Below are 27,359 nucleotides of genomic sequence, written 5' to 3'. Positions count from 1 at the left end.
TACTAGCTCAATTGGGATAAACCAAGATAATAATCAACTAAGCATGTACCCCACAAATTGAATGCTAGTGTGCGCAAGTGCAAGTGTAGAATTTTAGAATCAACTCTTAAAGCATTTTCAACCAATAAGATGATGTGTACCACAAGAGCAAACATGATATCAAAAATTAAAAATTTACCCCTAAATGGCATCCTAGAGCATACAAGAAGTATTAAACCCTAACAACTTGCTTTTCAAAGGAACTATACTTCAAAAGTTCGAAATCATTGCCAAACACATCTCAAATCTCATCATGCATTTAAAGCTTAACTTAAATAGAATGAATCATGATGACCTTACCCCCATTCTTAAACTGTACATTATCCTCAATGTGCAATGAGAACAATGAAAAATAATGGAAAGAGTATACCGTGATGGTAAAGACTATGAAATCCGGCAATGGTCCAGTAGAAAAGAGGTTTCCCCCAAACTTGGATTCAAAAACCTATTGAAAAACCACACTAGCAACTCACATCAAATATCAAATGGGATAAGAATCATACACTCTAGACAATATAAAATATGATGCAAAGATATATAAGATGAAGCCCTTGAAACAAAGATGAGAACATGCATGTAGAGAGGCATAATGGTAACACCAATTTTTGATTTTTTTTTTTTTAAATAAATAAAGAAAAAGAACATACATATACAACCTACAAAAAAAATAGTAATAAATAAATAAATAAATAAAATGAGCTAAGTTTAATGTCGCTAGCAAGACGAAATGCGACTTTGAAAATTTTTTTTTTTTAATTTTTTTTTTTTTGTTATTTATTTGAAAAGAAATAAATCAATAAATAAAAACCCTATTGCAAAATCTACTGAATTGGTTTTTTTTTTTAAAATTGTTTTTTTTACAATTTATTTATTTTGTTGTTGTTTATTTTTAACAACTGTAAAATCTGCAAATCAACTAACAAAATTCAGCAACCATACTTCCCCAAATTTTTTTTTTTTTAATCAACAATTTAATTGTTATTTATTTTTTATTTATTTTTGTTTTCTTTTCTTTTTTATTTATTTATTTATTTTTATCAATGCAAGTTTTTATTTTTTATTTTTATCATCAAGTCATTTTTTTTTTTTTTTGAATTTTTTTTATTATTTAATGTTTTTATTATTTTATTATTTAATTTTTTTTATTATGTATTTTTTTATTTAATTGTTTTTAATTATTTAATTATTTATTTTACAAGCAAAATAGAACGGCGAAGCCAAATTTGCCCGAGAACCCAACCACGATCCGGAGAAGAAATTCCCAGAAGCTCGCTGGAGAAAGAAACCCAGTCAAAAGCCGGCGAGACCCAGCCAAAGTCGCCGGCGATTCAGAAACGGCCCAGCTCGCCGGAACGAAACGCAACCCAGCAGCGACGCCGCAAAAATTCAGTCAAATCGCTGAAGAGAATCCAGCCGGAATCGCTGGAGAAAAACCCGATCTTAATCGCCGGAAGGAACGGCGAATAGCCGCGACACCGGAAAGATGAACAGCCACGATCCGGAGAAGAGCCCAGCGGCGATCGCTAGAGAGAATTCAGATGCGACGCCGGAAAGACGACCCAGATGTGACAGAGAGCGGCGAAATCAAAATCGCCGGGAAATAACCCACAACCCAACAGCGATCACCGTTGAAGAACCAACCTTGATCGCTGGAGAAAAAAAACAGCCACGACGCCGGAGAAGAACTACGACCAGCCGCGAGAAGAGAATAGCGAACCGTGAGGGTTGGACAATGAAATTGGGTTTAGAGATTTTCGGGGGAAGAAGCAGAATTTCAAGCAACAGAAAAGAGGAATGTATTTGTGGTTTCAAGGGCTAAGGTGCGATCGATCTGCTTTGATTAGGGATCGACAATTTTAGGCAAAAAATGTCCCCTTCACTGTTTAATGAGAAGGGAGAAATACAAGTAAAATGGGATCGATCCCTTTCGACGGGGGATCAATTCACTTGGCCTAATTTTTTGTTGTTCTCTGCCAAGAAAATGGGATCGATCTCCCACCCATTTTGGAGATCGATCTTTCTTTTTTCTTTTTTTTTCAATTTTTCAATTTTTTTTAAAAATATAAAAAAAATAAAAAAAAATAAAACAAAACAAAACTAAAAAGAATATATACACTAAAATGAAAAATAGATAAAAAATAAAAATAATAATAAATAAAATTGAAATAAAATCACTTATCAACCTATACTAATTAATACTTTTTTTAAAATAAAAAAAAATTTATGTTTTTGAATAAATCAAAACTAACATGAAATATATACAAAAATAATAATAATAAAATAGAAATAAAATCAAACACCAACCTACTTTACTCATTTACAATTTTTTTTTTTAATTTTTTTTAATTTAAAAATGCATAAATGTACAAAAGGAAAAATAAAAATAAAATAATAATAAAATGGAAATTAAAATACAACGGAAGAGAAACTCGATACAACTAGTGTTTAACGTCGCTAGAAAGACGTGAGATGTTCTCAATCTTCAAAGTAAATGGGATCTACCAAGAGGGCAGATTCCACACTTCTTTGAAAATTTTGTCCATCAATGTATGGTTTAAGCCTTTGACCATTAACTTTGAAGGTCCCTTCATCTTTTAGATTTTTAAGTTCAACCGCCCCATGAGGTGAGACGGAGATAATTTGATAAAGGCCTTCCCATTTGGTTCGAAGCTTTCCAGGAAAAAATTTGAGCCTAGAGTTGAATAACCAAGCCTTTTGACCGGCTTCAAAGGACTTTTTCACAATATGTTTATCATGAAATGCTTTTGTCCTTGCCTTGTAAATTTTTGAACTATCATAGGCATCATTTCTCAATTCCTCTAGCTCATTGAGTTGGAGTAAACGGTCCTTTCCAGCCTTATCAAGATCAAAGTTGAGCCTTTTTATTGCCCAAAGTGCTTTGTGTTCTAGCTCAACCGGAAGATGACAAGGCTTCCTATAAACAAGTCTATATGGAGACATGCCTATTGGAGTCTTGTAAGCTGTCCGGTAAGCCCACAAAGCATCGTTCAATTTTCTTGACCAATCTTTTCGGGTCAGATTGATAGTTTTCTCAAGAATATGCTTGATTTCCCTATTTGACACCTCGACTTACCCACTTGTTTGGGGATGGTAGGGAGTGGCCACTTTATGTGTGACGGAGTATTTCAAGAAAAGTTGTTTCAAGAATTGATTACAGAAATGTTTTCCTCCATCACTTATCATAGCCCTTGGCATACCAAAACGAGCAAAGATATTTGATTTAATGAATGCAATTACCACGGAGTGGTCATTCGTTTTGGTAGCACAGGCCTCAACCCACTTTGAAACATAATCAACGGCAACGAAGATGTATTGAAAGCCATAAGACATTGGTAATGGTCCCATAAAGTCTATGCCCCATACATCGAAGATTTCAACAACGAAGACTGAAGTTAAGGGCATCATGTCTCTCTTTGACATTGATCCTAACTTTTGGCACCGAACATACACCTTGTAAAAGTTATAGGCATCTCGGTGGATAGTGGGCCAGAAGAGCCCACTTTGAAGAACCTTCAAAGCGGTCTTTTTTCCACTGAAATGCCCACCACAAGCAAGTGTGTGACAAACCACAAGGACGCTCGGAACTTCACTTTCCGGCACACATCTTCTTATAATTTGATCCAGGCAATAACGAAACAGTATGGGATCTTCCCAATAGTATTTCCGGATGGTAGCAAAGAATCGGTCCTTTTCTTGTTTTGACCAAGTAATGGGAAGTTTGCCGGTTACAAGATAATTAACAATGTCGGCGAACCAAGGCAACGTCCCATTTGAGATTTGAAAGAGTTGTTCATCCGGAAATGATTCATGAATTTCAAGATTTGGAGAAGATTCAACCATTAATCTAGACAGATGATCGGCAACGACATTGTCGGAGCCCTTTTTATCCTTGATTTCAAAGTCAAATTCTTGAAGAAGTAGAATCCATCTTATCAAGCGAGGTTTGGTTTTCTTTTTCATTAAAAGATGCCTAAGAGCGGCATGATCGGAAAACACAATTACCTTGGATCCTAAGAGATATGACCGAAATTTATCAAGGGCATATACTACGGCAAGTAACTCTTTCTCGGTGGTAGAATAATTCAATTGGGCACTTTGGAAAGTCTTACTCGCATAGTATATAGCATATGGTAGTTTACCTACCCTTTGCCCCAAAACAGCACCCATTGCGAAGTCGGAAGCATCACACATAATCTCAAATGGTAATGACCAATTTGGAGGTTGCATGATGGGAGCGGCTGATAGAAGAGTGCAAAGTTGATGAAAAGCATTTAGGCATGCTTCATCAAAGACAAATGGAGTCTCCTTGGCAAGAAGGTTGCACAAGGGTCTAGCAATTTTGCTAAAGTCTTTGATGAACCGGCGATAAAAACCGGCATGTCCTAGAAAGGAGCGGATTTCTCTCACCGTAGTAGGTGGAGACAATTCAGAAATTAGCTCAACTTTTGCTCTATCTACTTCTATTCCTCTTTTAGAGATGACATGTCCAAGCACGATTCCTTCTTGAACCATGAAATGGCTCTTTTCCCAACTTAACACAAGATTAGTCTCACGACATCTTTGAAGCACCTTTTTAAGATTTTGGAGACACGAATCAAATGAGGACCCAAAAACCGAGAAGTCATCCATGAAGACTTCTAAATACTTCTCCACCATGTCCGAAAAAATTGACATCATACACCTTTGGAAAGTGGCGGAGCATTGCACAATCCGAAAAGCATCCGTCGATAAGCAAATGTACCGAAAGGACATGTGAATGTGGTCTTTTCTTGATCCAATGGATCTAGGGCCACTTGATTGTACCCCGAGTAACCATCTAGGAAGCAATAGTATTGTTGCCCAGCCAATCTTTCTAAGATTTGGTCAATGAAAGGTAATGGAAAATGGTCCTTCCTAGTGGCAGAATTCAGCTTTCGGTAATCTATGCAAACACGCCATAAAGTGGCGGTGCGTTTCGAAATGAGATCACCCTTAGCATTTTCAACAACTGTGATTCCTGACTTTTTAGGAACCACTTGAGTTGGACTAACCCATTTGGAATCAGAGATAGGATAAATGATTCCCGCATCTAGAAGTTTCACAACCTCCTTCATGACAACTTCCTTCATATTTGGGTTCAATCTCCTTTGAGCATCCCTAAATGGCTTTTCATCCTCTTCCATGTGTATGCGATGCATACAAATAGAAGGGTCAATGCCTTTTAAGTTAGCCACACTCCATCCAATGGCTTCTTTGTTAGCTTTAAGCACTTCCAAAAGATCATTCTCGTGGTCATTTTCAAGATTGGAAGCAATGATGACCGGAAGAGTCTCTTTTGGGCCTAAGAAGGCGTATTTCAGATTTGATGGAAGGGGCTTAAGCTCAAGAATAGGAGGAGAGATGAGAGATGGAACTGGTGGAGTACTAGAGAGTGAAGGAAGAGGTTCTTTCTTGCTTTTCCAAGGTGGGTAATCCAAAGTGGCCACAGAGTCCATTAAAGCATTCACCTCACTTATGGATCCTTTTGTGTCAAAACCACAACTTTCAAACATTTCACAAAGGCACGCCTCAAGAGGGTCCTTAGATAAAACAGAGGGAAGAGTCTCCTCTATGGTTTCATCCAAGACATCTACTAGAAAACACTCGTCTTCATCTGTGGGATGTTGACTTGCATTGAATACATTAAGCTTAACCATCATGTTGCCAAAAGAGATGTCCATAATGCCGGATCTACAATTAATGGTGGCATTGGCAGTGGCAAGGAATGGCCTTCCTAGGATGACTGGAATGTGATTGGTGAGATTAGGGACTGGCTCAATATCTAGTACCACAAAATTAACCGGGAAATAAAATTTATCAACCTTAATTAGAATATCCTCAACAATTCCCCTTGGTTTCTTAATTGATCTATCGGCTAGTTGGATTACTACTGATGTTGGCTTCAAGTCCCCTAATCCTAACTGCAAGTAAACAGAGTATGGAATGAGATTGATACTTGCACCTAAATCAAGGAGAGCTCTACGAACCTCTTGGTTTCCAATAACACAAGAAATGGTCGGAGCACCCGGATCCTTGAACTTAGGAGGAGTGTTAGACAGAATGATGGAACTCACTTGTTCCGTTAAAAGCACTTTCTTAAGGTCCCTTCCCTTACTCTTCCTCTTTTGTGTGCACAAGTCCTTCAAAAACTTTGCATATGGTGGAATTTGCCTAATTGCATCTAGAAGAGGAAGATTGATTTTTACTTGTTTAAACACTTCCATTATATCATGAATTTTCCCTTCTTGTCTCCCAAATGATGAAGTCTTTCTCAAAGCTTGAGGAAATGGAGCTTTTGGCTCATAAGGCTTCTCTAATTGGGGAGATAATGATGAAGATGACGGAATGTCCATTTTGGAACCACTAGCATCTAAAGAAATAGGAATAGGATTTGGAATGGGACGGATGCTACCACTTGGTTGCTTCAGTTCATTATCCTCCTTAGGTACCTCTACCTTATTATCCACTTTCCTACCACTCCTCAAGGTAGTAATTGCTTGAACTTGCTCATTTCCAGAAAATTCTGATGAAGGACTTGCTTGCGCCATAAATTGCCCCTTAGGATTGGTTTCAGTTTGACTAGGCAACTTACCTTTCTCTCTCACATTTAAAGAATTAGCTAATTGCCCAATTTAAGCTTCAAGCTTTGCAATTGATTGAGAGTGAGAATGAAACAATTGATTATTTTTTCGAAGATCACCTAAGGCTTGCAAGACCTTGTCCTCAAAAGCGGAACTTTTAGGAGGCGCTTGATTTGGATTAGAGTAAGATTGAGAATTTGATGCTTGAGGTTGAGAATAGGATTGAGAATTTGATGCTTGAGGTTGAGAGTATTGATTCACATTCTGAGGATAGAATGAAGGACGGTAACCTTGAGAATTCTGATTTTGATTTTGGAGATGTGGGGGAACATACTTTGCTTGGTAACCTTGATTTTGAGGAGGGTTTGCACCGTCTCCTTGATTTCACCATGCAAAGTTACGATGATTTTTCCACCCCAGATTGTAAGTATTGGAATAAGGGTTGTTCCCTTGATGAATGAAAGCTGCATTTGCTTGTTCTTGAGACTCACTTGGTATGACTTGTCCAAGAGGGCAATTTGAAGTATGGTGAGTGTAACTAGAACAAGTCATGCAAATTTCATTGGTAGGATGAGAATAAGATTGAATTACCGGACCTTGATTCAAAAGGAATTAATCAAATCTTTGAGTAAGATTTTTGACCTCGGCGGCAATTTCCAAGGAAGAGTCTATTTGATTTAGAGCTTTCTTTTCTCCCATATTTGCTAGGTGACCACCCCTAGAAGATGAAGATCTGTGCATTGAGTTTTCACTCATTTTTTCGAAAAGAAGCCAAATTTCATCTTCATTTCTTTCTATGTAGCTTCCACCACAAGAAGCATCAACAATGCCCTTATTGGCATCGGATAAACTTGAAAAGAAACATTGAACTAATTGCCACTTAGGAATGTCATGATGTGGACATTTCCGTAGCAAGTCATTCAAACGTTCCCATGCTTCATGAAGGGGTTCTCCTTCTTATTGTTTAAATTCACGAATGGAAGTTCTCATGGCATCGGTTTGACTTGCGGGGTAATACTTCTTTAGGAACTCTTGTTGCAATTGTGCCCAAGAGGTGATTGTATTTGGCCGTAAGTTGTTAAACCAATATTTAGCTTTATCCCGAAGAGTGAAAAGGAAAAGCTTCATTTTTAGGACTTCTTCCGGAACATCCGTGATTTTCACAGTGGAACAAACTTCCAAGAACTCATCTAAATGTTTATAAGGCTCTTCATTGCTCAACCCATAGAAAAGGGGCCACATGTTAATGGTGGAAGCCTTAATCTCATAATGATGAGCACGGAAATTTGGCAATTAAATGCAAGTGGGTGCATTATATTGATTTGGAGTGTAACGATCCCTAAGGACCATTGGAGGATTGAGAGGATTGAGAGGAGGATATGGCATTTGACCTTGTTGATGATATGCCATTTGACCTTGTTGAGGGTATGCCATTTGAACATATTGTTGTTGTTGCTCACCAATTGGGGGAACAACATTTGGCCTTGGCATCCCTAGATTAGGTTGTTGCACCGCATGATTAACTGGTTGTGGCATTCCCAAGGGTGGATGCACACCTTGAGGATCCACAATATGAACTTGTGGTGGGTGGTGCATACCATTATGATCCACATGACCAAGATCTACAATGGGATCTTCAATTGGATCTATTGGGTCTTCCATTAAAGGTGATGGAAGATCAAAATTTGAAAGATTAAGATGACTATCCCTAGTACTACTTCTTAAACGCCGAAGAAAAATTTCGACAGGAGCAAGATGACGATTAAGTGATCTACGACCATGCATGCACTAGAACAAGTCAACACACCAACATTTCAAAATTTCAACCTCCTCATATGATGTTCCCAAACTCCTCAATAATATCAATGCACTTAAAACAAATAAATGCCTCCACACGGGCCGATGCCCTCTACAAGAAGGTATGCTTGGACTTAAAAATAAAACAATTCAATTTAAGCCTCCAATTGGGCTGTCCAAAGCATGCAAGATAGTAAACAACTAAGCACAAAAATTAAAGAGAAACCTATAAATGGTCCTTAAGCAACTTCAAATTTTTTTTTAATTGCTTCCAAGTCCAGCGTTTGCTCCACTTTGCTTCAAGTACCTAATTGACAAATCAAATGAGAAAATAAAAATTAAAATGACTTAAAAGTAAACAATCAACAAAGAACTAATGTCTAATTCAATTCTTTTAAAAACCGTTAGATCCTCGGCAACGGCGCTAAAACTATGGTGTGACCCGAGCGTGTGCACAAAATAATGCACAACACTTTAGGTTTAGAAATAATGTCAAGTGGGCACCATATTTTAAAATTTATAAAATCACTAAACACTTATACTATGGAGTATGAAGTGAGCAGGGATCGTCCCAAGAGATCTAAACAATTATAGGTTTACCAGAATTGAATTCTACTTTAGTGCTTATGTGATTGCTAAAAAGGTTTGGTTTTGTAATTAGACTAATTTTAAACTTAATAATGCAAATAAAGAGTGGAGTATAAAAGATTGGAAAGAGACTTAGGGTGTAGGATTCACCACTAAGCACATTCCCTAACTCATTAACTTTTAACTAATTGGGGAATAAAAATGTGTAATCTAGAATGTGGCTAATAATTGCAATAAAAAGTATAAACCATCAATTTCAAGCATGAATCAACTACCTAATGACAATTAAACTAAGTGTAGTGTAATTCACCAATTCAAAGCATGATTCATCAATTTAAGTTACAATTTCAACACACATTAATCTAGAGGGTAATGCAATTGTGACAATAAGTATGGATTTTAAGCACTAGTATGGATTGTCTACTTACCTAGGAATTAAATTACAATTAAATTAATCAACTTTAAATTAAACTAACTAAGCCTGAAATTAAACTATTTAGACAAGACATTAACCTAATTTTGTAGTACAACCCATCTAATAAAAGCAATTTCCATCAAATCAAAACACAATTACATCTAATTAATACAATGTAGAAATTGATTATCATTCAAAAACATAAAAGACAATATGAAATTGACATAGACAATCAAATGAAAGAATTAATATATATATATATATATCAAGGCTATAACATAAATTACACAAATTAATCCCCAAAAGTCAAGAGTTAAGAATTAGGTTACATGCTTAAGGTTTATCCAACCCTAAGTTGAAGAATCAGGCACTCATGGTTGATGGATGCAAGATGTCAACAAGCCCCATCCTTTGATTCATCTGGCTCCTCTTCTTATTCTCTGAGCTTTTCTCAAGAACCCTAACTTTTTCCTATTCGTGTTTTCCAGAGAGAATAAAAATATTGATACAGAATACTAAAACTTAATAATAAAAAAAAATCTAATAATATTCACCTAAATAAAATAAATACTAACCCTAATCTAATGGCTCACTGGGCCTTAAGTAACCCTATTAAAGCCCAATAGTTCACAAAATAAGCCCAAACAATAAAAAAAAAAATCTGTAATGTTGCCAAGTCCTGGGGGATCGATCCCCCACCCTGGGGGATCGATCGCCCCAGAGTTGGAAATTTCCTTTAAGCCTTATTTAGCTCCATTTTGGCTCCGAGTTAATTGGTTTGCTTCTTCATCTTTGGGAACATCATCAAAGGCCCGAGATTGACCGCTTTCGAAGAATAAACACTATACGAGCAATGGGCTACGACATCTTTTTGTCATTTTCTGAACTTTTTCTGAATATCTTGGCTTGACTCCAAAAAGGCTTTAATGGACCATTTTTAGCTCATTTTAACTTTATTACCCTGAAATACACATAAATATAAATTAGGACTAAAACATGAAATTAAGATAGATGAAAAGACTGAAATACCTTAGCTTAGGTGCTGAAATGTGCAACATTTAAGCACTTATCAGCCATTGGGGCGTTGCAGAGCAATAACTTTAATGCATTAAATAAAGATAAATAATTAAGGGAAAGAAATTAAGAAGAGGAAAAGAAATAATCTTTGCCCTAAAATAATTTCAAAACTGTGGAGCCTCCAAAAAGCTGCGGATGGTGATGTTGGTGGTTATTGTGGGTGTGAGGATGTTGTTGTTGGTGGTGGTTCGATGGACTATTAGTGGTGGTTTAGGGGTGGAGGTGGGGATTGTGGTGGTGATGGTACCACCGATTTGATGGTTAGTGGTGGTTCGACAAATTGTAAATGGTGTTGATGCCATCGATTATGATGGTCGTGCTTTAAATTTACAGTTCTTGGTTTTTGATGTGGAGATGGTGGTGGTGGTTTGTCGTCGGAATACAATGGCGGTGGTTATGAGGTGAGGATGGTGGCAGTGGTGGTACTGGCCATGCTTTACATCGGTGCCGGCGGTCATATATTATGTTTTTTAGTTTTGTACCTTAAACTTCATGTTTTGGTAATCTTCACTATGTCCTTAAAGTTATTATGATGGCCCTGGTTTTTTACAAGCCAGTGCGTTCTATGATGACCCGAAGGTTAATCCAATAACGGATCTCGAATGTGGAAATGAAAGGCAAAACCAAGGTCTCTAGAGATATAACACATCTCTAAGATGCCAAAATGACCTTCCATAAGGTCACGAAACTCAAAGAAAACAAAGTGCGGAAACGACATTTTAAAAACGGATAAGTACTATCCCAAGGGTAAAATGATATTTTCAAAATAAAAGTGAGTGCTACCAAGCACACCATTGGATAGACAATGAAAAATCAACGAAGTTAGATTCAAAAATCGCCTGATTCGGAGTCTGGACAAAAAAGTTATGATAGTTTCAAAATCGGGTTAAGAAACCACCAAGAAGGACACTAGGGGCACCCGCGGGTGCACGTCTGATGAAAGCATCCTCGTTCCGACTTAGGATATGTATAAGCCAGCTCTCTGGATCATAGTATGAAATGCGAAAAATGTTCATAGCTAGGGTTGATAAAGTTAAGCAATCCAATATCAACCTTGTAAAGAGTCCAATAAATTTCTTAAGCATTTGCCATTATACCGCCTAATAGTCGAATATCTTGCGTCATATATTTCAGCAATTGAGAGCCTATAGGAAGCAGACGAGACACTTGCAAGTCTTCAGGGGCTATTGGGATTGAGCCTTTAGGTCCTAATTGTAGACATAAAGTCTTCGCTAATGTAGCAAGATTACTTGGAAGAAGCAAGTATGAATCTCTAAGCCGGAAGAGAAGTTTCCCCTCCTGATATACAACTAGCTCATATAGTCGTGAGTTGCGCATAAAGGGCTTGATCGTGTACTTAATCCCAAGAGACACGTAATACTGCATAAGGAGAATTAAATTCAGACATAATAAGTAGATGGTCCTCACTATAACAGTTTTCAAAGGCATGTGCCAACTTGGCTCCAACATCTTCGCCCGGCTACATAATTAGAAACCCGGCTGCATAAGGGACATGCGCATTATCGATCATAACTGTTTCCGTATCCGCGACAATAAAAACATGATGTTTCTTACTCTAAGGTTTCAATGCTGGGATATGTGAAGGAAAACCTTGCTTACAGACCATGCGTTTCGCTTTTGGGGGATCACCACTTGATTTGACATCATTCAGTTTTTGCCACAGTTTTGTCTCAATTAGCTCGGAAGTCAAAGAGATGTCTTTAGCTTTTGCCTGCTTACCGCTCAGATAAACTCTTATGAAGAGGCTTGATAGCAGAGATTTTCCATAATCTTCAGCTTTTTTCATAATCAACTTCCAAATAAAGGTATATAAACTAAGGGTAGGTGCAGCAGTCCCGTAAGAGCCAAGTAAAGAGAATGCACTACCTACCATATAGGGAACATCACCTGTAGGTATTTTCATTATATAGCCAATAATGCGTTTAGCATAATCAAAATGACAAGAATACGCATATTTAATTAATAAACGCATAACAGCCAAGGCAATGACATCAATGTCTGAACATCATAAATAAGGCTCTTTAAAGTCATATTGAGCAATTATCAATCCCTCATAAGGTTCTCCGCTACTTTCCCGATCTATTACATTCCTTAACATACTCAAATGGTAATAGAAAACCTCTTTTGAATAGCTAACAGGTGAATCCTTAGCTTTTTTCTCATCTGATTTAGCTTTAGAATTCTGATTCAATTGATTCAAATCAAACTCTTCGTCAAAGTCAGAGGATGAAGAATCTGAACAATATGACTTGTAGGTGTTGCCCAAGTATTGACTCTAGAAGGGGGGTGAATAGAGTCTATGGCAAACAATGGTCAATTTTCGGATTTTCAAATTCTACTTAACACCCTCTAACAATTATGCAATAATCAAGATATGGACATAAGCAATTAATAGCATAAATGTAAAGGAGATAAGGGAAGAGAGATTGCAAACATTCACACGGCGATTTTAGCGAGGTTAGGAAACTCCTACTCCTCGGCTCAAGACCCTTTTTGAGACTTCCCAATCCACTATGGCACCTCCTTATGGGTGGAGAGCAAACCTTTATATGAAACAACTCCTTGCTTCACTTTGCTAAGAGTCAACCTCTCTTAGTCTTCCATTGGGTCACACCAACCCTTACAAATATGAAGCTAGCTTGCTTCTTCTTCCTTGGGCCACACTAGCCCTTACAAATTGAAGATCAAATTTATTGCATACAAGTATATCTCTCAAAGATTGATATGCAAATTAAAGCTCATAATTTTCAGCTCACTCTAGAGTATATATATGAATAGATTGAAACTCAAGACTCTATGAATGATGTGGGATGAGAGAGTATGATATAAAATGAAGAACAAAAGCTCTTTGGATTTTATATAATGTTTCTCAATAGTAGCAACATGAAATCCCGAAGTCCCCAACTCTATTTATAGAGTTTTAATAAACCAACTCAAAAATATGGCTGTTGTGCATGCTGCCCGAGAGGAAATAGTCGTTCAGATTCAGATCTGGGCAAGGTTCGGTCGACCGAAATGAAACACCCTTGTGTTTCGGTCATCCGAAATGGTTTTAAGATTGGTCATCATCCTCAGTATCTTTGTTTCGGTAGACCAAAGTAAAACCCTTCGCTGTTTCGGTCGACCGAAACACCTAGTAGTGTTCTTTCATTAACTTATTTCGGTAGACCGAAATGAATTGGACCTTTGTTTCGGTAGGCCGAACTGGAACTGCTACTTCAGAATTGTTCTAGGCTAACAGATGAAATAGTCTGTGCACAGGACATCTGCACATACCTTATTTCCATTGAAAACATTTAATTTAATTTAATTTATATCTTTACTTTAATTTATATGTTACAATGTAAATAAGGAAGTACCCCCCATTTGGATTCAATAAAAAATACTAGAAAATTGAAATCCAACTAAATCAAAATATAGAAATTCAGTTTTAGTACAAATTTGAATTTCCGACAGTTTTGGTAAAATTGAATCCTTATGTAGACTTGGTCAAAATTTTTGATAAAATCAATTTAGGCTAGTTGAAGTATAAAGAGTTATTATCGAGAAAAATTATTTTGAAATAATCATTATTTCAAAAATCTATTTTTCGCACTTAGCCAAAAACACAGTTTTTCATAACGCGCATTCTGGGGTCCTATTGTCCGTAACCAACTCATGGTAATGAAGGCTTCTCATGCCTTAATTGTTGACCAATATAAATTATATGATTGATGTGCATGGTCTTAGCATTTCTAGCACAAGTGATGAGTTCTTTCAAAGCTTATGCAAGCTTGAATTAATTCACTCTTTAGCACTGACTTTATGTATAATTATATAAGAATGAAGTGCATAGTCTATTGCTAATGGATATAGGAGCATATGAATGATGATATGATATGCATGGTCCTATAGAGATGAGCTTCAAATGGATTCATAAATACTTTGACATTGAATCCTAAATACTCACTATCCTATCTACCCCTTTACTTCAAGCTTTATCTATGATCGTGTAGGCTTTTAGGTAGACTTGTTTTCTTCCTTTCTTTGAGTTGCTTTCTTGTTCGTTGTAGTCCAAGCTATCTTTGGATGGACTTCGCATTTGCTTCTTTGCAACTTTATGTCTTCTTTGTATCCATTGCTTTTTTTGATGTGATCTTGAATAATGGAATACTTAGAATGATCTTTCATACTTCATTGAGGTCATCCTTTGAATGTGAATAATCTATAACACTCAATGTAAACATTAGTCCTTAAACACCATTAATGGTTTGTTATCATCAAAACCTCTAGATTGTCCTTGGATGGAATCATTAAGATCAATAGTAGGCATTATAAGAATATAATGGAACTGGAGGAACTAAGTAAGTGTAAGGAGTAGAAGGAACTAAGCAATACGACTTGATAACAGGAATAGAATAACACGGAGAAGGAACTACTACGCAATAATGTGACATTTGTTGATAAGGTATGCCACCAAACCTACTAAGTGGAGATGAATTCATTGGTATATATGATATTAGAAGTCTATACTTTTCTTTTGCATCTTATTTTGATTATGTATGGGTAAGAAGTAGTCCTTCTTTTATAGCAGATTAATAGTACGTACTACTTCTTTCCTATATTCCCTATGGCAACTAGTTAGTTATGGCGTATGTGTCTAACTTATTGCTATAATATAGCAGTTTTAACTACTTAGTCAGACATAGCATAGGTACTTAGTCTCTTCTATACATACCAATATTTAAGAGCTTCTTCCTTATATAACTAGTAGTATATGCAGAACTACTTGACAACCTTTCCCCGTATACATGGATTTATGCTTTATGTTAGATAGAGTTTATAAATTTGTATATCACCTCTCAACATATAGTACTAGTCACAGTTGTGTAGTCCTTGGAGAGAGTTCAGGCTTATAGGTTTTTGGTGAAGTAGCTCTAATTGTCTTTTAATTTATATTTAAATATTATTTATATTGATTTCGTATTATATATCCTAAAGAGTATGATAGTGTTTTGGGTATTTATGAATCTTTATATATATCCTGAAGAGTATGATTATAGGGAAGGGTATTTTCTCACTGTCATCCGATGAAAACCCCCATGTCAAGCTTTTATACTGACTGAGAATTCTGACACAGAATCTTGTCTTTTGAACTAATCTTGTGGCACGAAACTCCACTACAAGAAGCTAACAGTCTATATAAGGAAATAAAGAAAGAGAATGAAACTTCCGAAACTAAAGAATGACGAAGCCTTTCCCTTCCTAAGCTATAAACCATTGAAGGAGCAAGTGAGCTAACCGGCCTACCCAGGACAAAAGTAGCATCCCTTTTTCGTGGTTTGGTCGACCAAAACGCTGTAAGCTCGAAACAAAAACGTCTGACCAAAGGCTAACACTAGTGGAACACTTTCTAGATCTCCCGAAACCCATAAGCTACAGAGGTTCTATTTTCGGTCGTAAGATAGAGGTCAGAGGGGGTGAGCGAAAGTCTCATGTGCAGGACGGTAAAAATGAAGGTCAAGTCTCTCAGTCGAAGTACTCTATTCTATTATGTATAGCCTCTTGTTCAACTTTGTTCTTAATTAGTCATTTTCCTTGTTACAGCCTTGAAAGTGATAGGAAAGCGCGAGGAATCGCTTCAGATTCAGTTAGATTACCTATGGACTATCCTTCTAAGGTAGTTTCTCATGCCACCTTATCAGTTCGAACTTCAATAGGGGCATATGCTTCAGGATAGGAGAAAACGGGTGGAGCTCCTGGACTTATAGAGCAAAGACCCGGAGGTGCCCGAGTGAGTCAATAAGCATTCACGTTTGTGCACCCAACCCACACCCGAATAAAAAAATGCAAACAAAGAAAAGGCTGTTTCGAAGTCAGATTCTTGCATTGGACATTTTCCATTAGTTAGTGATTCAAATCCCTCTTTTCTCCCTTCTGATCCAGGATCCAACTCAGGTACAGGTACCAGCTACAGCACTATTAGAGAGACCAACGTTATACGACCAAATGCCTAAGAAAGGCAAGGCCCAGAATCGTAAGGTCAAGCTACTTCTATCAGCGTAAGAAACCTCATTCACTCCTGCTCTGAGGCAAGTGAATTGAATGACGTCATGCCCTCTTTTGACTTTTCGCCTGATATCGATGCTGACAATGTAGATTACGGGCAAAGACCATGGCATACTAGTTCCCTAGATTCGAAGGTAGGTGCTTTTAAGCCCGGCACCCTAGCAAATTCCTTCAGAAGCCTACTTCTAAAAGTCTCAAGAGATCCAAATGGAACCTTTCAGTGTTGATCTAGTTCTCTTTCCTTCTTGCTTGTGTGAACAAATTTGCCTTAAAAAAAAGTCTCTTCTGATCTCCTTGGCCCTTGTGTCTTTGTGTAAGTCATTGGATCTTATTATATGTGCATATACTTGACCTTGAACGAAAGGGAAAACTTTATAAAAGATGTTTTTCCTAGCATCTATGCGTAAATCGGATGTGAAAGGGATTATTTCTTTAATAGAATAGCCGTACGCTTGTAACGACCAACCAATTGGTTTCATCTATCTAAACTTTTAGAGAACAAATCAAAGAGAAAGCCTAGATTTTCATACTGCAGTCACTCTCATTCGTTTCGCTATCCACTCTAGTTCCCACTCGCCTGGATCTGTCTGATATAGAAGGACGGATCTCATTGTTGGGTTTACGGTGTGAATCAGATCTTTTATTTGGAACATTTCCTTCACCTCTTGATAAAGAACTACATCAGAATTCATTGGTAGAAAGCTCTATCACCTAAACTATCTACTAGTAACATTTCTATCATCATTATACGAGAATCCTTATTATATAGATAAATAGTCCGATCTTACTGCTTCATAGCTCCAACCTTTGTCGGTGGAGGAATTACTAGTGGTGTGGGGGGCTTTTTCGGTCACTTTTGTGTCGTCAAAGACCTTTATCAAACTAGTGTAACGATGGACCGCCCGTCAACTTAGGCTTGCGCAAGGTGTCCCAACTTTAGCGGTCTGTCTACAAGAAAAGGCAAAAAAGGATTTCCATTGACCCGACCAGGAACTAGCTAAAAGAGAGAGTTCGATAGCCATATACTTCACTTTCGATAGGGAACATCGTGACGGTAGCTTGCTCGACAAGCGTGACCACCCCCAGTTCGGCTGTCTGTAATGTTCAGAGATTTGAGGTGATAGGTTGATGCTTCCCTGTTTATGCAAGCGGTAAGCACCCTAACAGCAACAACCAAGTTGCACCAGATTTGAGAGTTTAAAATGAATTTTTAAGGGTTTAAATGACATTTTTTGGAAAAAAAAAAAAAAAGGTTATGAAGTGACCCCCCTAAAATCATGTTTTCTAAACGACCATGTCGAAAGAAGTTCTTATTTTTCAAAAGAAATGACCAAAATACCCTTAAGATCAGATTTTACAAAAAAAATGCAAAATGCATGTAGCTCCAAGTGTTCATTTCACCAAGTTTGATATTGTGTGGGGAAATAATCAAACACGCACACGTAAAAAATATATTTAAGCGTGTTACAATGGCCTACAGCCTTAATACATGTCATTTGCAAAATATCATATGTCAAACCTCAAATTCGTAAAATATTTTCAAATAAATCATAAAACCAAATGATTATACTTGCAAACTAAAAGTACTTGGCCCTAGGCCTTATTACATACATATCAAATAAATCCAAAAGTGTACTTAGGTACACATTACATACCTAAGCTAAAGATTACAAGTTTTGACATATTAAACCAAAAGAAAGCTAACATGCTAACAGGTGCATGTTTACAAAATACGCAAAAGTGCTTCAGGCAACCAAGTAAACCTAGGGATGTTATGCATCCCAATACAAAATCTCCTTACCTGAAAATATTCCAAACAACTAGGGTGAGTAAACAAGTTACTAGTAGGAAGAAGTGCATGCGTATATCCTAAAGTTTCAAGTGTCATACAAATTCAATATAAATCAATACAAAGGAACATTCCACCTAACGTTTAAGTTATAAGGTGAACTAAGGGAGCATCTCAAGCTACCTTAAGCAAGTGAAATGAAATACGCAATATACTAGCATACTAGGCATCAGTATACTAAACGAAATTGAAACATATATAAACCATTCACTACTAGTGAACTCGACAAGCTACAACTTCAAAGGTAATGTCAACTTGTAAACGAAAACGAAATCAAATGACGAAATACTCGGATGCCTTCATGGGTCAAACCACACATGTAGTTATTTTAAGTACTAACTCGCTAGGAACCACCTAAGTGCGCACTATATGGGAAGAACTCGTATCTTCCGCTCTAAAGCTGTACTTTAATGTGATACCCCTGAATTCTAGAGTCACGGGTGATCAAGTTCGAGCACAGATCCGAGGGATACCAAATGATTAATATTTAAATGAACGCGGAATACAAAATGAAATAATAAATAAATTATAAAGGCTGAAAAGATATCTAAAATATAATCCTTAAAATTTAAATGATTAAAATCCAATAATCCAAAACCTCCATAAATATCCTCCAATAATTAAACAATTCGAGAATCCATCAAGTGGACCCCTATTAAACTCCTAAACTGAAAAGTAAACAACTGAAATAAAATCTAAAGCTAAACCATGAAGATAAATCCTACGTCGTCGGAAGAGTGAGTGACTGTCTATGCTCAGCACAAACAAGCTCTAAGCCCGCAACTGACGAACACCTGAAAAATGATAATGGGTCAGGCTCACGAGCAAGTTCTATACAACTACAATCCAAACAGAGACATGATACGCATGTATATCCTAAACAACTCAAGAATAGCTATATAGTCCGTATATATATATATCCACACTAAGGGACTCTCATTAGACTACAAAGGGGGTCTCAACCTGAATATAGGCAACATGTAAAACGCACCCGAAGTGTGATACCCCTCGAATCCGAGACACGGGTTGATCAGGCCCAGGCCCAAACCCGAGGGATATCAAAAAATTAAGTAATAAACAAGCATTGAATACAAAAGATAAATAACTAAGAACAAATAAAAGAGCAGAAAGAGAAACTAAATAATAAATCCTTAAGTTAAATAATAAATAATCCTCCAAATGAATAATATCCAAAACCTCCTATAACATTACAACTCGGGAATCCATCTAGTGGACCCCTAATAATATCTTAACTAGAAAATAAAAACTGAAAAAAAGATAACAAAGATAGAACCCTACATTAGGTCGGTAGAGTGATGATGACTGTCTCTGCTCGGCACGATCAAGGTCTAAGATTGGAACTGTCAAACACTTGAAAAATAATAGTGTGCCAGGCCCACGAACAAATTCTATTCTATTACAATCCAAGTAGAGACCCGATACACGTATACACCCTATTCAACTCAACAATAGCTATATAGTCCGTACATAGATATATCCAGACTATGGGACTCTCACTGGACTACAAAGGGGGTCTCAACTTGAATAGAAGGCAACATGCAAAACGCACCTGAGTGGGCATGAGTACCTAAGCCTAATAGGGTATACCTCTACCATCATAGCTAGCTACGCATCCTACTGCATATACGCTCCCTAACCGTCGATCCTGAGACTCAAGCTCATATCGAGTGTAACGACCCACTCCACGACATGGTATGATATTGTTCGCTTTGGGTCTGAGCTCGCACGGTTTTGCTTTTGAGCTTTACCCCAAAAGGCCTCATACCAATTAGAGATGACACACTTATATATAAGCACTTCACTTTTCCCTTCCCCAGGCAATGTGGGACTGTACACCCGTAGCTCGCCAGTATGGTAGGTATCAAAGCTTGACCCAGCTGGAAGTATGCCAACGGGGACATCGGGCCTCCAAGGGGGGTGGATTGTGATGACCATGTGGGCAGGTGTGCCGTGGGCGGGTGTGAGTGACACTGTCAGGCTACCACACTGGCGAGTTACGGATGTACAATTCCACATCGCTTGGGGAAGGGAAATGTGAAGTGCTTATATGTAAGTGTGTCATCTCCAATTGGTATGAGGCCTTTTGGGGTAAAGCCCAAAAGCAAAACTGTGCGGGTTCAGGCCCAATGCGGACAATATCATACCATGTGGTGGAGTGGGTCGTTACAAAAAACCCCCAGTATAGCTCCTAACTAAACCCAGAACTTCAAAATCCAAGCCCAGGATCAAGTTTCGTAAAAAAAATCAAAGAAAGGGGGAAGAGCTGTCTCCCCGTTGAGTGGAGCTGGCTCCCCTACAAGGAGAGTGTGATGACCCTATGTGCGGGTGTGTCGTGGTTGGGTGCGAGACACTGGCAGGCTACCACACTGGCAAGCTACGAGTGCACAATCCCATATCTCCTGGGTAAGGGAAAGGAAAGGTGAAGTGCTTATATGTAGATGTGTCACTCCAATTGGTGTGAAGCCTTTTGGGGTAAAGCCCAAGATCAAAATTGTGCAGGCTTAGGCCCAAAGTAGACAATATCATAATGTGGTGGAGTGGGTCGTTATAGGGAGCCGCCTCTAGAGTGTGTAGAGCCGGCTCCCCCTTGTGGGGAGCCGCTTCTTTGATTGGGGAGCTGTCTCCCTTCAAAAGGGAGCTAGCTCTCCTCCTGTTTTCATCCATTTCGTCTTCTCCGGCGACTTCCAATTCACCCGTCCTCCGTTGCTAAATTTCTTAGATGTCTGAACTACGTCCCAAAGTATTTCAGAAGTTATTTAGATCCATTATGCATTAATTAAACCAATTAAAAACAGTGTTCACGCATGAAAACTTAAATTCGAGCAATTAACAATTTGTTACTACAAAAACTGTTTTAATTAAATTCAACCTGTAACCCAGATTAACTTAAAGTTATTTACTCCTGGAATTGAGCTAGGTATGTAAAGAACACGAGTCAAAGGGAGAGAGTTAGATATAAAACTTGCCTGTTAGATTTTGAATTAAAATCTCAACGCCGTCGTTCTAGATTTTCCCGGCGAGTTCTGAATATCGTTGAGCCTTCTACTGTTCCGGTTCTAACCCACAATCAACCTCCTCCTTCTTCCTTGGTCCTCTCTGTTTTTCTCTCAAGTCTCTCTCTATTTTCCTCTCAAGTCTCTCTCTGCTTTCCTCTCAAGTCTCTCTGTACGTGAATAGGGTTTTCCAACCCTAGACAGACGCATATTGTTATATTTATAGGCTTAGGAAAAACACAAACCGTAATTCTAATTATGTTCAAAGAAGGAAAAGAAAAACAATTAACTCTATAACTAAGTCGGTTATACCCAATACGTGATTACCTAAAAGAAAATAAAACTCTAATTAAACAATTACTGCAAACAAATAATTAAACTTCCACATAAGCATACATTAATGAAAGAAAATAATTAAAACAAATACTCAATTAAATAAAAACAGTTAAACACATCATTCAATTAAATAAAAACAAGTAAATAAATAATTCAATTAAATAAAACAATTAAACAAATAGGCAAATACACAAATAAACAAATAAAATGTAATAAAACAATTAACTAAAATGTTGAAACTATCCTTTGTAAAATTAGGGGTATTACATCTAGCCATTCAAAGGTCAATGCCCCAAGTTTCCAAAATCAACAAGAAACGCATAACTTAAACACTTTAAGTAAAATGCATTTAAACACCTACCATGCACAACCATACATGGACTAACACAAATCATGCACTATAGTTTCCAATTACATGGCATTCAAAATGTCGAATCTTCAATGTGCGATTCGTTGCACATAACAAGGCATATAAAATGTCAAGTCTTCAATATGCGACTTGTTACATGCTACAATTGATATCACATATCAGCTAAGTCTAATTACCATAGTAGCATAAGTACTAAATTAACAACAACATAGTAATAAACATACAAGGTAATTAATAATAATCTATAAGAATTCCATATTTCAACAAACATGAATTCTAAAATTTAGTAAGCCACTAAATTAAATAGCATCTCCACACAAGATAAATATATATTCTAGAATTTAGTACTTACTAAATTAAATAACATCTCATGCAAGACAAATATATATTCTAGAATTTAGTAATCTACTAAATTAAGTAGCATCTCTACACAAGATAATTATATATTCTAGAATTTAGTAATCTACTAAGTTAAATAGCATCTCTAAACAAGATAAATAAACTATACATGCTTTGAATCATTAAACTTAAGGTCAAGTATATAAAAATTACATCTTAATGCAATCCTACAATTCAACAAGTATGTATACAACATATATAGAACCTTAAAAACAATTAAACATTTAGGAAATAAACATACAACAACCCCTACCTTAATAGAGAATATAATCTTTATAATCCAAAGAAGGTAAAGGCAAATCAAGAAACCGGACAAGGGTTTTGTAGAGGTGGATGAAGGGGAGCTTTTGTCTTCCAAAGACTAAGCCAAAAGGTGAGGGAAAAGGTTCAAAACCAAGGTGCAAGGTCTAGGTTAAAGGTTGCAACAGTGGTGGCTTTTGGGAGAGAAAGAGATGAAAAACCTAAATGAAAATCATGTATTCCTCCACTCACAGAGTCAATGATAGTCAAAAACACACACTCACACACTACCTATCTCACACACAAATGCAAGACTCAATCTTGTCCTTCCACTTATCACCATCCTAAACCTCCTCCTAAGGCTTCATCTAAGCCCTACTTGTCCACATCTTAAGCCAACAAGTGGACCAGTCCTAGGCCACCAAGTGGGTGAATCCTCACCCTCCACATGTCACCAATCCAAGGCTCCCAAGTGTCACCAATGGAATACTTACAAGTGGACCAATGAAAGTGTGACACTTGTCACACTTTTTCAAAAATTACAAAAAGGTCTCTCCTCAAAATATCTTGCAAATTAAATCACAAAAAGGTCCCTAAGATAAAAAATAATTACAAAAGTTAATTACACAAAACACCACAAAAGCGTAAATGTTTCCAAAGAGACTATGCATCCATACCCCTACAGCGAAAAGTAAACAAGTAGCATGCTTTTCAAAAAAAGTAAAACTACACATTTCATTGAGATTAAAAGAAATGGATGCATGCAAAGCTGGGATCAAATCCGAACATAAACCGTGAGGTTACGCGAAAAGAAACGATAATGGGAAAAGGACGAAAAAGGAAAATGTCAAAAAAAGAAAGAAGATAATGCAGTCCTCACAAAGACGATACCAATATCCCAAAAGAAAGAGTATCGGGAACTATTCCCTAACACTCAAGATGACCCGAAGAAAACAAAACCCGTACTTAGAAAAGGAAAATCAACAGAAAAAGAAAATCTGTAAAAATAGGAAAAGAACCGGTCATTACAGTTATTATGGTTTTGGTGGTGGGTTTTGAATTGGAAGTTGTTAAGATGATTGAGGAGAAAGATGAAGAGGTTTCCTTTAGGGTACTTTTGTCTTTTAAAAACTTTAATATTTGTTATAGGGTTAAATGCAAAAAACCCCCCTTAACTATTGGGAACTTGCAACTAACCCCCTAAACTATTAAAATTGCATAAAACCCCCTGAACTATACAAATTGTTACAGATCACTCCATTCGGCTACCGGCCATCCAAAATGAGCGTGTGATTCTCACATGATAGATAAACTAAAATTTTAGGATAATAATGCCCTTCCATATATGAAAATACCAAATTGTCCTATAACCACCATCACCGTCTGCGACCACCACCACCACCGTTTGGAACCATTAACATAACCACCACGAAACTCAAAGAATTCATGCCCAAACACACCTTTCAGAAATCGTAATCAAAATCCATAAATTACTTGCCCTAGATTGATTGAACCTTTTTTTCCTAAAATCAGTCATAGGGTTTGGAAAGACTATAACCATGTCGTTGTTTGTGTAGTGCTATGAATTGGGAATGATGCGGCTTGCAGTCACGGAAAGGTGGTGTAGTGGTAGTGAGCTCGGTTGGATTGAATCGGCGGTCGGTAAATAAGGGAGGGCTAGGCTGTGGAGAAATTGGCCGGTGGAGACGATGACAGAGAGCTCGGATGGTGGAGCTCTGACTGGCGAGGTTGGTAGAGATGGACGACGGGCAAGAATCGGCCGATTGTGGAGAGCTTGGCTGTTGGCTCAGCCGTGGAGAGCTTGGGGCGGTGAGTAGCGAGCTGTGATGGTGAACTCACGGCGGCTAGCTCGGCTTTGATGGTATCGGCTGTGATGGAGGTGACAGTGAGCTCGGAACGGGGAAATCGGCGGATGAGGAGAAGCTCGACGGTGAGCTTGCAGCGGTGCTCGGAATAAAGAATAGAGGTGTGCTCGGCCGGTGGAGATGGTTGGTTCGGGATGGTAGCATATCAACGACTAAAGAAGTCGCGATTCAGGTGATGGCTGTTATGAAGAAGCTCGGCAGTGATTGGGTTTGATGGCCGCCAGCAGGACTGAATGGTTGCGAGCTTGGCTTCGGATAATGGGGGCTGGCAGTGAAGAGGACGATTGTGGAGAAGACGGTGGAGTGAACTCAGTCGCGATGGGGCGGTTCGAGGAGTAATGGCAGCGGCGAGCTTGGCGGTGTGCTCGGCCGGTGGAGACGATTGAGCTAATTGATGCCTCAATCGCTGACGAGCTGTTCTTGAATGGCCAAATTCGGCTAAGGAAATAATGGCAACCGACTGCAACGCCGTTCCTCTCCTCTTCGTAATGACAGCGGCTTCCCCCAAATCAGCCTCTCTTCTCACTGGCTCCTTCCTAAAATGTATACATATATATTGTTTATATATATTCCCATTAAGTATATTGTAGTATGATGGCAAACCCTATGTCCAACAAAGGACTGTTGGCTTTCCCAAATCAAGCCTCTCCTCTTTGGTGTCTGCAATTTGAGTTATGAAAGGGGAAAGAGAGAGAACATGGACGACGGTCAACTTTTGGTCAAAACTACTTAAAGAGTAAATCAAACTTTTTATTTTTCCGGTTAAGTCAGTCACCGGAATGGACTGAAATGCAACAAATTCATAGTTTAGGGGGGAGTTAGTTGCAATTTGCCAATAGTTCAGGGAGATTTTTTTTACATTTAACCCTTTGTTATATTAAAATATATTAAATAAGTGAGGGTTTTAATGACATTTCACATCCTTTTTATATGAAAATCTGATTTGTAATCTAATTGAAAATTAAAATCAAAATTTTTATCCAAGTAAAATTTAACCTATAGGAGCGTAATTTGTCCTATAAATAAAATTTGTTTTTTTTCCTCATATAAAAACGAGGCGTTGTTATTGCACAACATTTTAAAATTATAACGGGTTTGTGGCATGAGACTTTTTTTTTTTTTTTTCAAAAATGCATTTTGTTGGGCAATTAACTTCGACGGTTGACTCAGCCGAATTAATCTCAGCCGTTTGTTACTGTACACAACAGTGGCGAAGAAATTGTTGACTTGAAGAAGAAGAAGCGACTCGAGCCAATTGAATCGCGGAGCTTGGTATGGCGGACCTCTTCTGATTCATCATTTCCTGCGAGATCGAAGCTTTATTTTCTGAAGCTTTGATCCCAACAATCACTATAGTCTAGAACACCAATACATACATACAAATGGCCAAATTTTCCTGCGATTTCCGATTCCTTCTTCTCGTCGCCGCAATAGCATTCATCTACATCCAGGTCAATTGCCTCTACTTCCCACTTCATTGCTTTCAGTTTTTCAATACAACCCTAATCCGCTCACACACAGTAATTTATACATGTACGTGATTATGCAACATATAATATATATATATATATATATATATATATATATATATATATATTGTATGCATGTCGATATAAATTGACATTGAAATACTGTGCTAAAAAATGTAGATTAGTCTGGTATTGAAGAATTCAATATTCTTCTATCTGTATTCTTAAATTCAAATGGAAACCTATGGAGCTTTTTGACTTTATTAAGTGTTGTGGTTGCTGTGTATTTTGTGTTGTTTGCTGGTTCCCCTTGAAGTTTCTTGGTCCTCATGTTAGTTCTAGTTTTAGAAGTTTCGAAATTCACCATGTAATTCAAAACTGAACAGGTCTCTTATTAAAAATTAGTTGTCATTGAGTTGCTTTTTTATGGGGCGTTTAATTCGAAATTCAATTTGCTTCTAGGAAGTGCAATAGTAGCATCGAAGCATAAGATTGATGTCTCTATGTTGAAGGAGAACCTGAAATCACAAGGAATTTGGGTAATTTGAATCTAAGAAAGCTTGATAACACAATATTTTCCAACATTCAGAAATGCTTATAATTTGAGTAATCTTAGCTCAACAAAGTTTATTATGGAAGGAACATATGTCCTGTCAAAGACATTGATGCCACTGTGAAACAAATCATTGATGCATAATGATTAAAATTTTGAATATTGAGTACAAAGCATACCCTTCCTCAGTAACATGCTGATGTGAACGAAGGCCATTAGTCGGCATTCTTTAGGATATGGGCCCAATTAAGCCTTTTGCAATCACCTATTCCTTGGTGCACTGACAAAAACTTAGTTTTCCAAAATTTGAGAAATGGGCTAGAGTCTATGGATATTCGTTTTGTGCAAATAGTGTCAAAAGTTATTTTGGACCAATTTATCCCTTCAAGCACCCCCTAACGGCCTCGATAAACAGGGACTAACACTTGACAATGGACTTTTTCTTTTTAAATCACCACATTCAGAGTGGTAATGACATTGTTTAACCATTTAGTGTTGCTGCTGTTGCACTATATTGCATTACATATGAAACAGGAATATTCTTCTTCAAGCCTCATGCTCCCCCGTTATTGGACTTATAATTATAACAGAGAACCATATAATTTTTTTTGATAAGTAAATTCTTTCTTATTACTGAC

General features: G+C 37.4%; 1 protein-coding gene and 1 non-coding gene across 5 annotated transcripts in view; both read left to right on the top strand.

Moving 5' to 3' along the window:
* Positions 1 to 7,545: 7,545 nt before the first annotated feature.
* LOC132301858 (small nucleolar RNA R71) lies at positions 7,546 to 7,652 on the top strand. Its single transcript, XR_009480661.1, has one exon. It is a non-coding gene; the product is annotated as a small nucleolar RNA R71 (small nucleolar RNA).
* An 18,201-nt stretch (positions 7,653 to 25,853) lies between these two features.
* LOC132300879 (alpha-1,3-mannosyl-glycoprotein 2-beta-N-acetylglucosaminyltransferase) overlaps positions 25,854 to 27,359 on the top strand; it is a 57,921-nt gene continuing 56,415 nt past the window's right edge. The window contains exon 1 of one of the 4 annotated variants that reach the window (XM_059798156.1): positions 25,854 to 26,150. In XM_059798156.1, the coding sequence (XP_059654139.1) occupies positions 26,082 to 26,150 (69 nt within the window). In that variant the 5' untranslated portion in view covers positions 25,854 to 26,081. The remainder of the gene's footprint in view (positions 26,151 to 27,359) is intronic. The other 3 variants (XM_059798154.1, XM_059798157.1, XM_059798155.1) reach the window with 3 other exon arrangements.

Source organism: Cornus florida, unplaced genomic scaffold, assembly GCF_030987335.1.
Source record: "Cornus florida cultivar Cherokee Brave unplaced genomic scaffold, ASM3098733v1 CherokeeBrave_3.0.0_Hap2_Chr03, whole genome shotgun sequence".
NCBI classification, from domain to species: domain Eukaryota; kingdom Viridiplantae; phylum Streptophyta; class Magnoliopsida; order Cornales; family Cornaceae; genus Cornus; species Cornus florida.
The sequence above is the reverse complement of the archived record's forward strand: the minus strand, read 5'-3'. Positions and strand labels throughout refer to the sequence as shown.